The sequence below is a fragment of the Chanos chanos genome, chromosome 7 (assembly GCF_902362185.1).
Source record: "Chanos chanos chromosome 7, fChaCha1.1, whole genome shotgun sequence".
Taxonomy (NCBI): domain Eukaryota; kingdom Metazoa; phylum Chordata; class Actinopteri; order Gonorynchiformes; family Chanidae; genus Chanos; species Chanos chanos.
The window spans coordinates 9,167,664-9,180,163 of NC_044501.1; the positions used below are offsets into that span (position 1 = coordinate 9,167,664).

General features: G+C 43.5%; 2 protein-coding genes across 2 annotated transcripts in view; one reads left to right on the top strand and one right to left on the bottom strand.

Annotated features, from left to right (window-relative positions):
• marchf4a (membrane-associated ring finger (C3HC4) 4a) overlaps window positions 1–8,973 on the top strand; it is a 13,703-nt gene extending 4,730 nt beyond the window's left edge. The window contains exons 2-4 of the mRNA XM_030780774.1: window positions 4,383–4,538; window positions 4,855–5,047; window positions 8,480–8,973. Coding sequence (XP_030636634.1) covers window positions 4,383–4,538; window positions 4,855–5,047; window positions 8,480–8,973 — 843 coding nt within the window. The remainder of the gene's footprint in view (window positions 1–4,382; window positions 4,539–4,854; window positions 5,048–8,479) is intronic.
• A 1,288-nt stretch (window positions 8,974–10,261) lies between these two features.
• Window positions 10,262–12,500, bottom strand: part of pcca (propionyl-CoA carboxylase subunit alpha) — a 35,119-nt gene continuing 32,880 nt past the window's right edge. The window contains exon 23 of the mRNA XM_030780288.1: window positions 10,262–11,556. Within this exon, the coding sequence (XP_030636148.1) occupies window positions 11,488–11,556 (69 nt within the window). The 3' untranslated portion in view covers window positions 10,262–11,487. The remainder of the gene's footprint in view (window positions 11,557–12,500) is intronic.

The window sequence follows — 12,500 nt, forward strand, 5'->3', positions numbered from 1 at the left end:
AATTAGTCATACTGAATCAAATGTTCTGAATCAACTGAATTCTGAATACCTTCACTGGCAACAGTAAACCAAATAAGTGTCAGAGTCTTTTAATGGCAACAATGAATGCATTCTGAATCAGGTCTAGAAACCCTATAGCAGGGCAGCCAAAAGATCTGTGGAGTCTGTGTTTTCCCTTAAAGATAGTGTAATCTGTATTGAACAGAGATTATGGGTTTGACACCATAATCCTGTTAAAGGAAGCCTGTTCCTCTCAGCTCAGATGCCAGTCCCTTGAACAGAGATTTCCATAGCCAATCTATACTGTCATCACCCGCACTCTGATATTCCCAGCCTAATCTCCTCAAAGAGGAATAAGGAGATGACAGAACTCTAATATAATCCCAATCTCCTAATCCCGCAGACACGCTGTCGTCTGTTAGACGGCCTCAGGACCGACTGCGTTTAGCGCGATTCGTGACTCGAAACCAGCAACGTGACAAAGCACATTATCGGTCAAACGTCCGTTTCGTTTAATATCTGACACGTGTGTTCAATATCACAGTCAATACGCCTACCATAATGAATTCATTTTGTCAATACTTATATTTATACGCTGTTATATATTTACTTTTTTTTTTTTTTTTTTTGCGGCGAATATCCTCTGACACAAATACAGTCCGGTGACCGTAATAGCTATGGACAGGCAGAGGCACAAACTCTAAGTGGATGGGAAACATGTCTGAACCAGGGTAAAAGCAGGCTTCACTGCTCTCTACGAACCAGACAAACTAGACAGCCAGTCATTTGAAGCCAGGTTTCTGTTTAATAAAGAGGTCTTTGAACTGTGACAGAGACTCCAAGATAAAGAGAGGTTTTTTTTTGTTTTTTTTTTAAATATATATAAAGCGTTGTATTTGCGACGGTTGAATGAGGAGTGTGGGAGAACAGACCCAGAGAAAATGGTGTTCGGCCTTCGCTCTGAGACCGTTGTTATATATTTGACATTTTACCATCTGTGGATTTTTTTTTTTTTCTCTCTCTCTCTCTTTTGGCAGAAACTTGGGAGCAGCAAGTGTTGTGGATGACAAGGTGGTTTTGAAAAGCCATTGGTCTATAGAATAGATGAAGTTGTTCTGCCTGGCAAAATTTGGATTTTAGGGTCATGCCCAAATATTTGGTTTGACATTTCACTGAGAATCGGCATGCAGAAAAACTACTGGGGGGAAAAGGAAAAAAAAAGACAGAAATCAAAGCTATTTTGGGAAGACAAAGAACCAAACATGTTAAAAAAAAATGAAACTAAGTGCTGAAACTTTGACCTTCAGTATAATTCTTTCTCTTAAATTTGCCCAGGAAGAGGATTGTGTCTTTTTTTTGTTTTGTTTTGTCAGAGAAAAAAATTATCATTTGTGAAGCTCATATAGAGGAAGGATTTTCAGAGCTTTTTTTTCCCCTCACCCAACCAGACAAGCCTTGAGTGTGTCAGACTGAAGATGAAAATAATCTGTTTGTCTAGACTCACAGACAAACCTTCAGATAATTAGTCACTGTGTAGGCTAGCGTACAACGCGCAGCTATGAAAATAGTGTCCACACTCATCCACAAGGACAAGAAATTGAAAAGCACATTTCAATATTTTTTCTTTCTTTCTTTCTTTCTTTCATTATTTCCTTATTTCCTTCCCTGAGGTTTGGTTTTAACCCATACTGGTAGCACATTGTTTACTGAAGCGAAGTGGATTTCAGCAAAGAGAACCACTGTCATTTAGTGAATACAAATGCAAGAGAGAGAGAGAGAGATGGTTGGTAAAAGAACTCGATGGTTGCTGTACATTTTTTTTTTTTTTTTTGTGAATGTGGCTGTGAAAACAGTCTTTTTTTTTTTTAAATGTCACTGAGGGCGTAGCATCGATCAATAGTCATTAAATGTCCGAAAGATGAGTTGGAAAGAAGATTTTCTGAGGATGTTTTCACAGACAACAAACTGATGCTACTGGCCTGGTGTTTAGTTTATCTGGCAAAAGAACATTAGTCGCAAATAACTAATGACTGTTTTTCTGTTTAACATTTTATCTTCTGTATCAGAGTTACCTTGGTATATATCTAACACGGGTCTCGTATCTCATCTGTGTACTTTCTCCGGCTCATGTTTCTGGGAGTGTTATAACCCAGTTTCTCTGCTTCAGAGTGGGCTTCTCTCTCTCTCTGTCTCTCTGTCTCTGATTTTTAGGTGTAATTAATTGGATGTGTGTCTTAACGAGGACAGTTCGCGGTGCTTCGTTTGCCGACTCCAGACTGGGTTGGATTTTAACGACCAAATGTGCCAAAGCCATTTCGGTTAATGAGAGGAAACCCAAAAATCCAGTTTTAAAACTTTAAATCGTTCCTGGCACGTGTGTGGAACGCGAGAGATTCTTCTCGACGCCCTTGTCCTTATTTCTAATTTTGTTGTGAACGCGGCGTTCACACTTTGGGTTGCACTAGACGTCTCTGCATTAGAAGTCAGAATCTGCATCACTTTTGGTTTTCTGTATGAACTGAAATGTGCCAGACACGAACCATAGGGAACAGACGTGTTTTTATTACGTCAGGATATGGTTAGAATATGTTTGTTTTGGGTTTTTTTTTTAATAGAATTTCTCAGTGAAACAGAAATGATGTAATGAGAGAGAAAAGATCTGTGTTAGAAAAGGGTGAAAAAGGGAGAAAGAACCCTTACCTTTTCTGTGACTTGACAAATTCCACGTGGCTTTTCTGCCTCCCCCCAAAAAAAGAACAGCACAGTTTTGTGCCATCTGCTTCCCTACTTTGATTCCCAGCTACACCCCCCTCCCCCCCAACAGACTCCAACATTATTGAAGGGAAACTAAGAATAAAGTAGATAACCAGATTGCAATGGGAAACAAAAAACAAACAAACAAACAAACAAATTAGCGTTTGTTAGAGCCTATGAAACAGTGAAAGGATTTTTTTTTTAAGCATTTGTTCCCCCCGCTAGCTGTCCTAGTCTTCGCCAGTTATCTGTGTCGTAGTCCTGAGAGGGAAAGGCCAGGCCAAAAAAAAAAACCCAGGATGCTAACACATGACCACGCCACGGTGACACAGCCGCGCCATGGAAACGACAGCGTGGTGGGCATGACAGCCTGTGTCTGTGCTTGGTGACCACGTTTGGATCACGGTGCCTTTGAACCTCAGAGGCAAAGCAACCTGTTCTCTCTCTCTTTCTCTCTCTCTCTCTCTCTCACTATTTCTGTTGCTCTGTCTTCTGCTGCTCTCCCAAAATGCAAAATGGGACCCTGAGCTGCCTGTTAGTGCTTCAGATCATTAATTTGGTGTGTGTGTGTGTGTGTGTTTTCTGCCTGGTCGCTGGGCTCCCAGCGGACTGTGCTCGTCCTCAGTCGGGGAGCGAGGGAGAGGAGGAGCGAGTGAGAGAGAGCGAGAAAGAGGGAGAGGTGGGAGAGGAGAAGAAGGAGAAGAGAGGTGTGGTGTATCGAGCTCCGCTCCAGCTCCTGCGGGATGGTTCTGGCTGAGCTCCAGTCAGGGAGCAGCGTGTGAACATAGACAGACTGTTAAAAAACGACAGATGCTTTGGCTCCATCATCACTCATTATAATCATATATTTCTCTCCCCTGTGTGCGTGTGTGTGTGTGTGTGTGTGTGTCTGCATGCATGTGAGAGAGTGTCTGAAAGTGAAACTCAAGGATGCTTTGTCAAATAGGAGACAGTGCCATAGATTCTTAGTATTCTTCAATAAAGAGTGTGCTTTAATTAGTGGGTGTATTTAGCATAATGAGTGTTTGTATGTTGATAATTAAACAGAGTCACAGATGGATGAATAGTCATTCAGTAAATTGGCCCAATTAGCTCCTATATAAACACCCCGTAAGCTCTCAACTTGCTCCGTCCGGGTCCTATGGTTGACGCCAGCCCGCCCCTGTCTCGGCTTCAACGGGGGTGTGTTTGTCGCCCCAAACGTTTCGTAACATTACAAACCAGCTGAGCAGTGACTGTTCTAACTTTACATTCCTGCTGGGCCTTTGAGACGCGGAGCTGTGTGTTTTCTACAAGCCGTTTTGAAGACAAGTCAAAAGGGACAGGAAGAACATTGTCTCTGCTTATCAGCTAAACAGATAGAAGCCGCAAGACGGCTGTGGGTTGCTGTTGCGCCGTGGGTCCGCGCGACATGGGATTTTGTCAACATGCATGGCCGTAACCTCTGATGTAAAATATATTCAGTCCCTTTCATTAAAATCAAGGAAAGTAAAGGAAAAAAAAAAACATACTGAAAACAGTGAACAGTCAACAGGGAAATTACTATACTGCACTGTGGCAGTTCACTGCCTATGATTAATGTGGATAATGTGTTTGTGTGTGTGTGTGTGTGTGTGTGTGTCCTGTAGGGGGAGCTCCTGAGCCCCTGTCGCTGCAGTGGCTCTGTTCGGTGTACCCATGAACCCTGTCTCATTAAGTGGATCAGTGAGAGAGGTTCTTGGAGCTGTGAACTCTGTTATTACAAATACCAGGTCATTGCCATCAGTACCAAGAACCCACTGCAGGTAAGAAACACTGCACACGTGTGTATGTGTGCATGCGTGCGCGTCAGTGTACATGCTACATCCTAACTGTTGCACAAATTTGATGGGATTCGAGGAATCGAGCATCTCAAATTTGGCTTTGCCGGTTTACGAATGTAGGAGATATTAATCTCTGTTTACTTGTCCTGTCTGATATTTGTTTGCCTGTCTGTCGAGGCATTTTTACATTTGTCTGTTTGATAAGCTATTTCGATTTATTTTATTTATTAAGTTGTTTCGACTGACACTCACCTGTATCTGTATGTATGTATGTATGTGTGTGTGTATGTGTATTCAGTGGCAGGCCATATCCCTGACGGTGATTGAGAAGGTACAGATCGCGGCAGCTGTGCTGGGTTCTCTCTTCCTGATTGCCAGCATCTCCTGGTTGGTCTGGTCATCTCTCAGCCCCTCAGCCAAGTGGCAGCGCCAGGACCTCCTCTTCCAGATCTGTTACGCCATGTATGGCTTCATGGACCTGGTGTGCATCGGTGAGCCAAAATGGCACCTGGGGGTGGGATCAGACTTAAAACCACTAGTTCATAGTGCAAATCAATGAGCTGAAATGGCACCTGTGAGGCGTGGGATCATACTTAAAACCACTGGTTCATAGTGTGAATCAGTGAGCCAAAATGGCACCCTGGAGGGCTGGGATCATGGGATAAAAAGCACTGATTCATGGTTTCAGCCAGTGAGCCAAAATGGTGTCCAAGGGGCCTGGACGGGTAGGATCATACATAATAAGACTGATTCATAGTGTGAATCAATGAGCCAAAATGACACCCAAAGACTAGAAAGGTGGCGTGTTACGTAATTACAACACAGACCTGACATATATCACTGAGGCCAAATGGGACACAGGGAATTGGAAATGAGGCCTTAGATAACCCAAACCTGGAGTTGACTCACTAACTGATTCGAGATTAAACACTGTGGAAAAGACAGCGACAAACAAACATTTGACAGAAAGACCGCATTCTGTTTAAGTATACAATAGGGATCAAGAGTTGGCTTGGTAAGTCGTGAATCCGCGAGCCACGAAGCCCATATAATCCAAATGAATTCTTGACCAAGTACACAGGTAATAAAACCAGGTCGGTAGGGGGTGCAGCTGTTGACGCCCTGGCGTGCTGATGCATTGACTCAGAGCGTCATTAGCGACTGCATGCTAAACTCCCGCCGGAGTGAACCCCCCAAACAGGCAAAAGTTAAATCAAACCTGCCCAAGACGTGTATCCCGCGGTAATCCGGCTAATGTCTGTCAAGCAGAGTGAAAACCCAGAGCCCCCCCGACTGCTCCAGCCCTAATTGAAACTGTGAATAACACTGTGTCCCGCGGGAGATTTCCTGCTAATTAAATGATAAAACTGTGCATCAATTAAACAGCGGCAGAGGAATGTAGATTTGTATCAGTGTGACGAAAAGACCCCCTGTTCTGTAAAAGAGAGAGTGAAAGAATAGTGACAGAGTGTTAATGCGTGTGTGTGTGTGTGTGTGTGTGTGTGTGTGAAGGAGACAGAAAGAAACACATACCATAATGCTAAAGAAAAGACACCAAGAAAGACAACTGCAGAACAACAGAGGAATTACTCACAAAGCATCTTTCTTTCCCCCTACCAGTCGAGACTATATAGCCAGGAAAAAAAGAGAAGATTAAAAAAAGAGAAAAAGAGAGAGATTGAAGATGAATCCTGGTTATTATGAAAACAGTCCTACCTGTTAAGAAAAAAGGACTTTGTAAAACTCCCCGTTGTGTCTAAATTGTATGGGAAGAGGGGCTCAACTGATGGCTGATTGCAGTGGTGCGTAAAGCGGTTCGTTATCGACCCGGTTCTGATCCACTGGATCCCAAACGAGATAAAAAAAAAGCAGATTAGAGACACCGTAAGAATGTCAATGACAGGGCGACTGTATCGCGTTTACTGTTAAATCACAGAGGGAGGCTGAAATCTGTCCCCTGATTAGTTCTGTGAAGGAGCAAGAGAAAAAATAAAATCGATCCGTGCGAACCTGAAGCAATTTCATTTTGGACTGCTGAGGAGGAGTGCGTGGAGATGTCTCTGTTGGAATAAGGAGTAAAGGAGCAACTCTCCTCTTTGCTGCAAAACAGCTCCCCAGGCTGAATGGACTGGGCTAGATTGTTTTTAGCCTCTAATCGTGTGTGTGTGTGTGTGTGTGTGTGTGTGTGTGTGTGTGTGTGAAAGAGAGGGAGAGTGCACAGCGGCGTAGCAGCGCGACTCTGAAAAAGATCAATGGCCAAGTCCTTCAGACTTACTTATGGTGATGTATCATTCTGTCTGTTTAAGCATCCAAACACAGCAGATGAATGAACTGGAAGCAGCTGAAGAGAGGGAAAGGGAGAGAGAGAGACAGAGAGCGTATATTGCCCGAGGACTCTGATTGGTCATAAAGTAATAGAAACTGATGGTTACCTCTTTAAAGACCTGTTGTCTGGAGCTTGGAAAGTGCTGCGCAGAGCGGGGAACTCTGGTGTGAATTATCCTCACGGCCAGAGGGCACACAAGCCGATAACAAAACAGCCTCTTACGTCTCAGAATTAAGCATTACCTTGAAGCTACTCAAAACTTAGCCTAGACAGGCAGTTTATTTTCTATCTGGTTATAAGTTTAGAAAGTAAGAATCAGTCTTCCCCCTGTATTCACTGATACGAGATGAAACAGAAGGCTGATTCCAGACCAGTACTTAAAGGATTAGTGTGTTAATCTCTTTTTGCAATACATTATAAATCGTCACAGCACTACAGTTACAATGAGTCAGGGCCTCTTTGCTTGATTTGGCATGATGGAAGAGTTTGGGCACACGTCCAACGAGCGTAAACTTTTGCAGAGAAATAAAAGTCTAAGTCAAAGTTCCGTGCCTCAATGTCCAGCGCTCTGGGAAGGATATGATAAAGCGAAAAAAGAAAAAAAAAAAAATTTACACATTTGCTCAGGTATGCTAAACTAGATCTGCCAAGTCAGCGCTTCTCCAAAACTAACAAAACACAGCTCAGTATTCTGCATATTAATTTTAAATTCATACATTATTACGGCCCAAATTATCTTTTAAAAAAGAAAAAAGAGAGAATTGAACAAGCGCCACCAAATTCTGCATGGGTCAAGACATTACATAGAACTTTAGGGGGGTAGGGGGTAATTAGATGAGAAAATGGCTTTTCTAAACCCTGCGTAGACGTAACCCGCTGTGCCACTGGCTGTCTGAGGTATGATACTGAGAAACATACGATAAAATAAACAAACTCCTAGATAAAAATTCAAACATCGCCCCGAGAGCTTCCTCCAGTCAGCTCCTCTCCAAGGTTCACTGGATGAAGCCTTAAGACAGAGCAAGGAGGTAAATCAATACGCAGCCTACATTTTCTTCCACTAATGAGCATTCTGCCCTCAAACCTCCTTCAGCTGACTGAGGAGGCATATGGGATCGCAGGCTAAACTAAAATGTCAACAGAAGTATTCACGTTGTTGGAAAAAAAAAAAGAAAAGCCCAACACATATTTGCTAGCGCTACGGAGTGGCTAACGCTAGCTGATCAATACCGAAACCACTGTGTACGCTACTTAGAGCGGCCGCAGCGGAGATGTTGTGGTCGCTGTTGTAGGGAAACCTTAACGCTTAAGATATGTTAAGAGGTACATGGGGTGATGTTAAGAAATCCTACGTCGTTCAGAGTGGTAGAGAGAGGGAAACAACCTCTATTAGCAAACAACTGTGTACGTGAATTGTCAGTAAACCAAAACCACTGAGTGGAAGACACTTTTGACAGACCGGACCATCTCCGTGTTTATCGGTCCGTTCCCTCTGACTGCGAAATACATAAAAGTGATTGCACACGTTGGTGTTTGTGGTAGTGTAAGTTTGTTGGTGTGTGTAAACTGACAGCTCTCTCTCCTTTCCTGCACTCAGCTTTGATCGTCCACGAAGGCCCGTCCGTGTTCCGCATTTTTAACCGATGGCAGGCTGTAAACCAGCAGTGGAAAGTCCTCAACTATGACAAGATCAAAGACAACGAGGACCAGCAGAAAAGCGGCGTGACATTCCGGACCCTGACTCTTCCCCTCTCCCCTAGAGGCGCGGCTCAGACTGCTTCGCCTGCCCAAGCCTCTGCATCCACCTCTTCACTTATGGCCGCCGCCGCCGCCGCGGCTGCCACCATGGCAACGCCTACTCCGGCGACCACCGCCGTCCCCTCGACTACAGTCTCCAACGCGACCGCGGCCACCGCCGTCGGCGCGGAAACGCAGGACTCTTCGGAACCCAGCAGCGGACTGTCGCTTCCCCTCGACCATAACTGTGCGTACAACATCCTCCACCTGCTCAGTCACCTGAGGACCCAGGAGCCGCGCGGCCAGCCCAGCAACGGCAACCGAGAGCTGGTCATGAGGGTGACGACGGTCTGAGGAACCGGGCGGAGGTCCGGCCTGTAAAAGACCAAAACTCAAACAGCAGGGACATTGCAGCGGGAGACAGTTTTATGGAGCTGGGGGAAGGTTTTATAGCGTAATCAAAAAGCGCTGGAGCGGAAAGAACATTTGATGGGGGGTGGGGGGAGGGGCAGAGATGGAGGTGATATTGGGAACAGGTGGAGAAGCTCTTTTGTTTTGTTTTGTTTTGTTTTGGTTTTTTTCTTTTTTGTTTTGGAGATACTGAAATAAAAGGCAAAAAAAGATTTCTCGTTATTTTCCTGTGAGGCTTTGGTCGAGGCTTTTTAACAAAGTGCGGCCCGGTGAAACATAGTGTTTTTGGTGAGGCTGAGAAAATGTTGAGGAGGCACTAAACTCTGGTTGGGTTTGTGATTCTCCCTGTGCAGAGTTGCCTCGCGTCTTAAAGCTGGCACCCGCTGTATGCATTTCTAAGCACAACTTACTACAGAGACCAGGTTCAGGCTACAAGTTACTGAGAGGTCTGACTGAGCTATTGGGACGTGGCTAGTTGTATGAGAGGAGAGTTATGGACAGGATACAGTGCAATATACACACATACAGACACAGTCGAAACAAACCACCTTGGTGTCTAATTTAAGGTTAAATTCTGGCACAGGGGCTAGACAAAGCTTAGAGACAACAAACGATAGATATTGATGTTTATATGGAAATGTGACCGGTGCTGAATGTTTGAACTGATGATTATAACGTTTTCCTGACTTTTACAGAAGTACCGGTACTGATCTGAGAGAACTTTCCAGTGGCTGTTGGGTACATACCTTACCCACATGAATCCCTTAAACAAAAGGTGGCCAAAGAGGAAGCTTGGGTAACAGATCGATGTTGTTTACATTTGTAAAGTATGTCAGGAAAAAAAAAAAAAAGAACAACAATTAACATTGCTACATTAAATATGGAAAAAAAGAAATTAAGATGTGTCTGTCTTTTCAAACGAAATCCAAATCTACTCCGTAAGACTGTTGGAACTTCAAGAATAGAAATGCTTCAGTGTCTGGCCACAAAAGATTACCTTAGACACAATGAGACCGCAAAGAGAACAGGGAAACAGCAGCCGACCAGACATCCATACAGTCTTTCCTCCAAAACGTAAAGTATTCAAAAAAACTATACATCTGCATCATCAATGAGAAAAAAAAAGTGTTTGGAGAAATGATCAAATTCGCTCTAAGTGTCGAACGTTTACTGCAACTTCAAACAAGATCAAACTCGTTTTTTTTTTTACGGTTGATCAATTTTTTTTTATTATTATTTGTTTATTATTACAAAAGGAAAAAATCATTCCAAAAACATTTTACAGACATAGTTCCTGGGTTTGAATGACTCTGTTAAAACAGAGAGGACACAGATTGAGTGACAGGTTGGTCTTCGACCAGAAACATCATTGATCCGTATTCAATACGTTACATGTTGATCCTACGGTCACCCTCAGTCCTATCTGAAAATATCTCTGTTCGTTTCTGCCAGTCTTTCTCATGTCTGCTCATAACGGATTTGATTCCTGATGTGTTTATACACAGTGGACACACACATACACACACACACACACACACACACACACACACACACACACACACACAGGGCTATACCAAGACCAGTGTGAAAAGCTGTTATGTGGAGTCGTTCCAGCTTCTTTGTCCTTACTGACAGCATTCAGCTACCCTCAATTTGAACATTCAAGTGCTACCATTTTACTGCTTATGTGCGTTTGGATGCACAGGGGAAAGAACAGAAAATGTCTCAACCTCTACTTATGCACACTGTGGCCATCTTGAGTCATTAAAAAGGGGTATTGGGGCAAAAGAGGAAAAAAAAAAGAAAAATCAAGAAAATATAGGATTGCCGTTTGAATCCAACTGAGGGAAAAAAAAAAGTCCTATTCTACAGGTCCAATTTAGCAAAAACACATGTATGATGTAAAACTAAGCTATCCATAGCCACCTAATTCTACAGGAAGACAAAAAAAACAAAAACTAAACAAAACAAGAAAAAACACGTGAGAAGAAGTGGTGAAAACGTGAGTCCGGTTTTATACGACGACAGCTGTGTTTAACCGCAGTGTGTAGTGAGACAGCGATGCACGTCGGCTGTAAAAGACGCTGACGCGTCGCGAACGACCCTCGAGGTGAGGAAATGTACGTATGTCACACGGGAGCCCGGAGAGAAACAGGCCAAGGCACAGACGTGGAGAGCACAGTTACCCGCACGCAATGTCCAACGCGGGAAACAAACAAACAAACAAACAAACAAACAAAGGAAATGTGTGAGTGTGATACCAAACGGACCGTGGAAGAAATGGAAGAAAAACGAAAGTGAAACAAAAACAAAACAAGGGGAATGTTCTATCTAGTCGACTAGTGTCTCGTTTGTTGGTTTGTTTTCCACGTGGTTTGGTGCTCTCTCTCTCTCTCTTTGTCTCTGTCCTACTGTAGGGGGGGTGAAAAGCGATGAAGGCTAACGTGGTGTTTTTGTTTACTCCAGTTCCACCAGTAGATCACCCTCTCCTACGGTTTCTCCAGGTTTGCAGTGAACACTCTTCACCTACAGAGCAAGAACACACACACACACACACACACACACACGCACACACACACCCACACACACACACACACACACACACACACACAGACACACAGAGTTATGGACTGACATTTACTGAACAGCAGTTAAAGAATTCAGTCAGAGAGTGATGATGCAATTACTATTAAACAATCAGAGTTATAAACTGAATATTTATAGACATGGCAGTTAAGTTGAAACCGTTTATGTCGGCTGTTTAAGTTTATATGACATATGAAAGCTGTACTTAGGACGGTGAGATGTCGATAAAATAATGAGTTTAAAAAAAAAAAGAAAAAAAAAAGCAATTATCAGACATTATATATGTTTACAACAGTCAAGGTTTGTACTATATCGTATCAGCTAAGCATTTCTATATGAGAGTTTCATGCCACTTCTGTGAGATGCATATTAAACACACACACACACACACATTCATTTTCACTGGCTGTTTGTTTGTAAGTGTGGCTTGGGGACAGAGTCTGTGTAAACATCCTAAAAGCCCTCATGTCTGTCCAATAAGAAACCAAATGGATCCCACACCGAGCCCTCGTGTCTGTCCAATAGGAAACCAAACGGATCCCACACCGAGCCCTCGTGTCTGTCCAATAAGAAACCAAACGGATCCCACCCCAAGCCCTCGTGTCTGTCCAATAGGAAACCAAGCGGATCCCACCCCGAGCCAGCTGACTGATTTAGTTTGTACTTTGTACTAGATATGCTCTAATCCCTCTGTGAGGATTACAGGCGTACAAAGCGTTCTAATGATAGGAAAATTAATCGTCATTTCATATATCGCCGCTACGATGATGTGCAACTGAGTGTCGGTGACAGGGAAAAGAAAGTCTACATTCTGGGATAGAGAGGGAGAGAGAGAGAGAGAGAGAGAAAGCGAGGAGGGAAGAGAGAGAGGGGAGAGAGAGAGG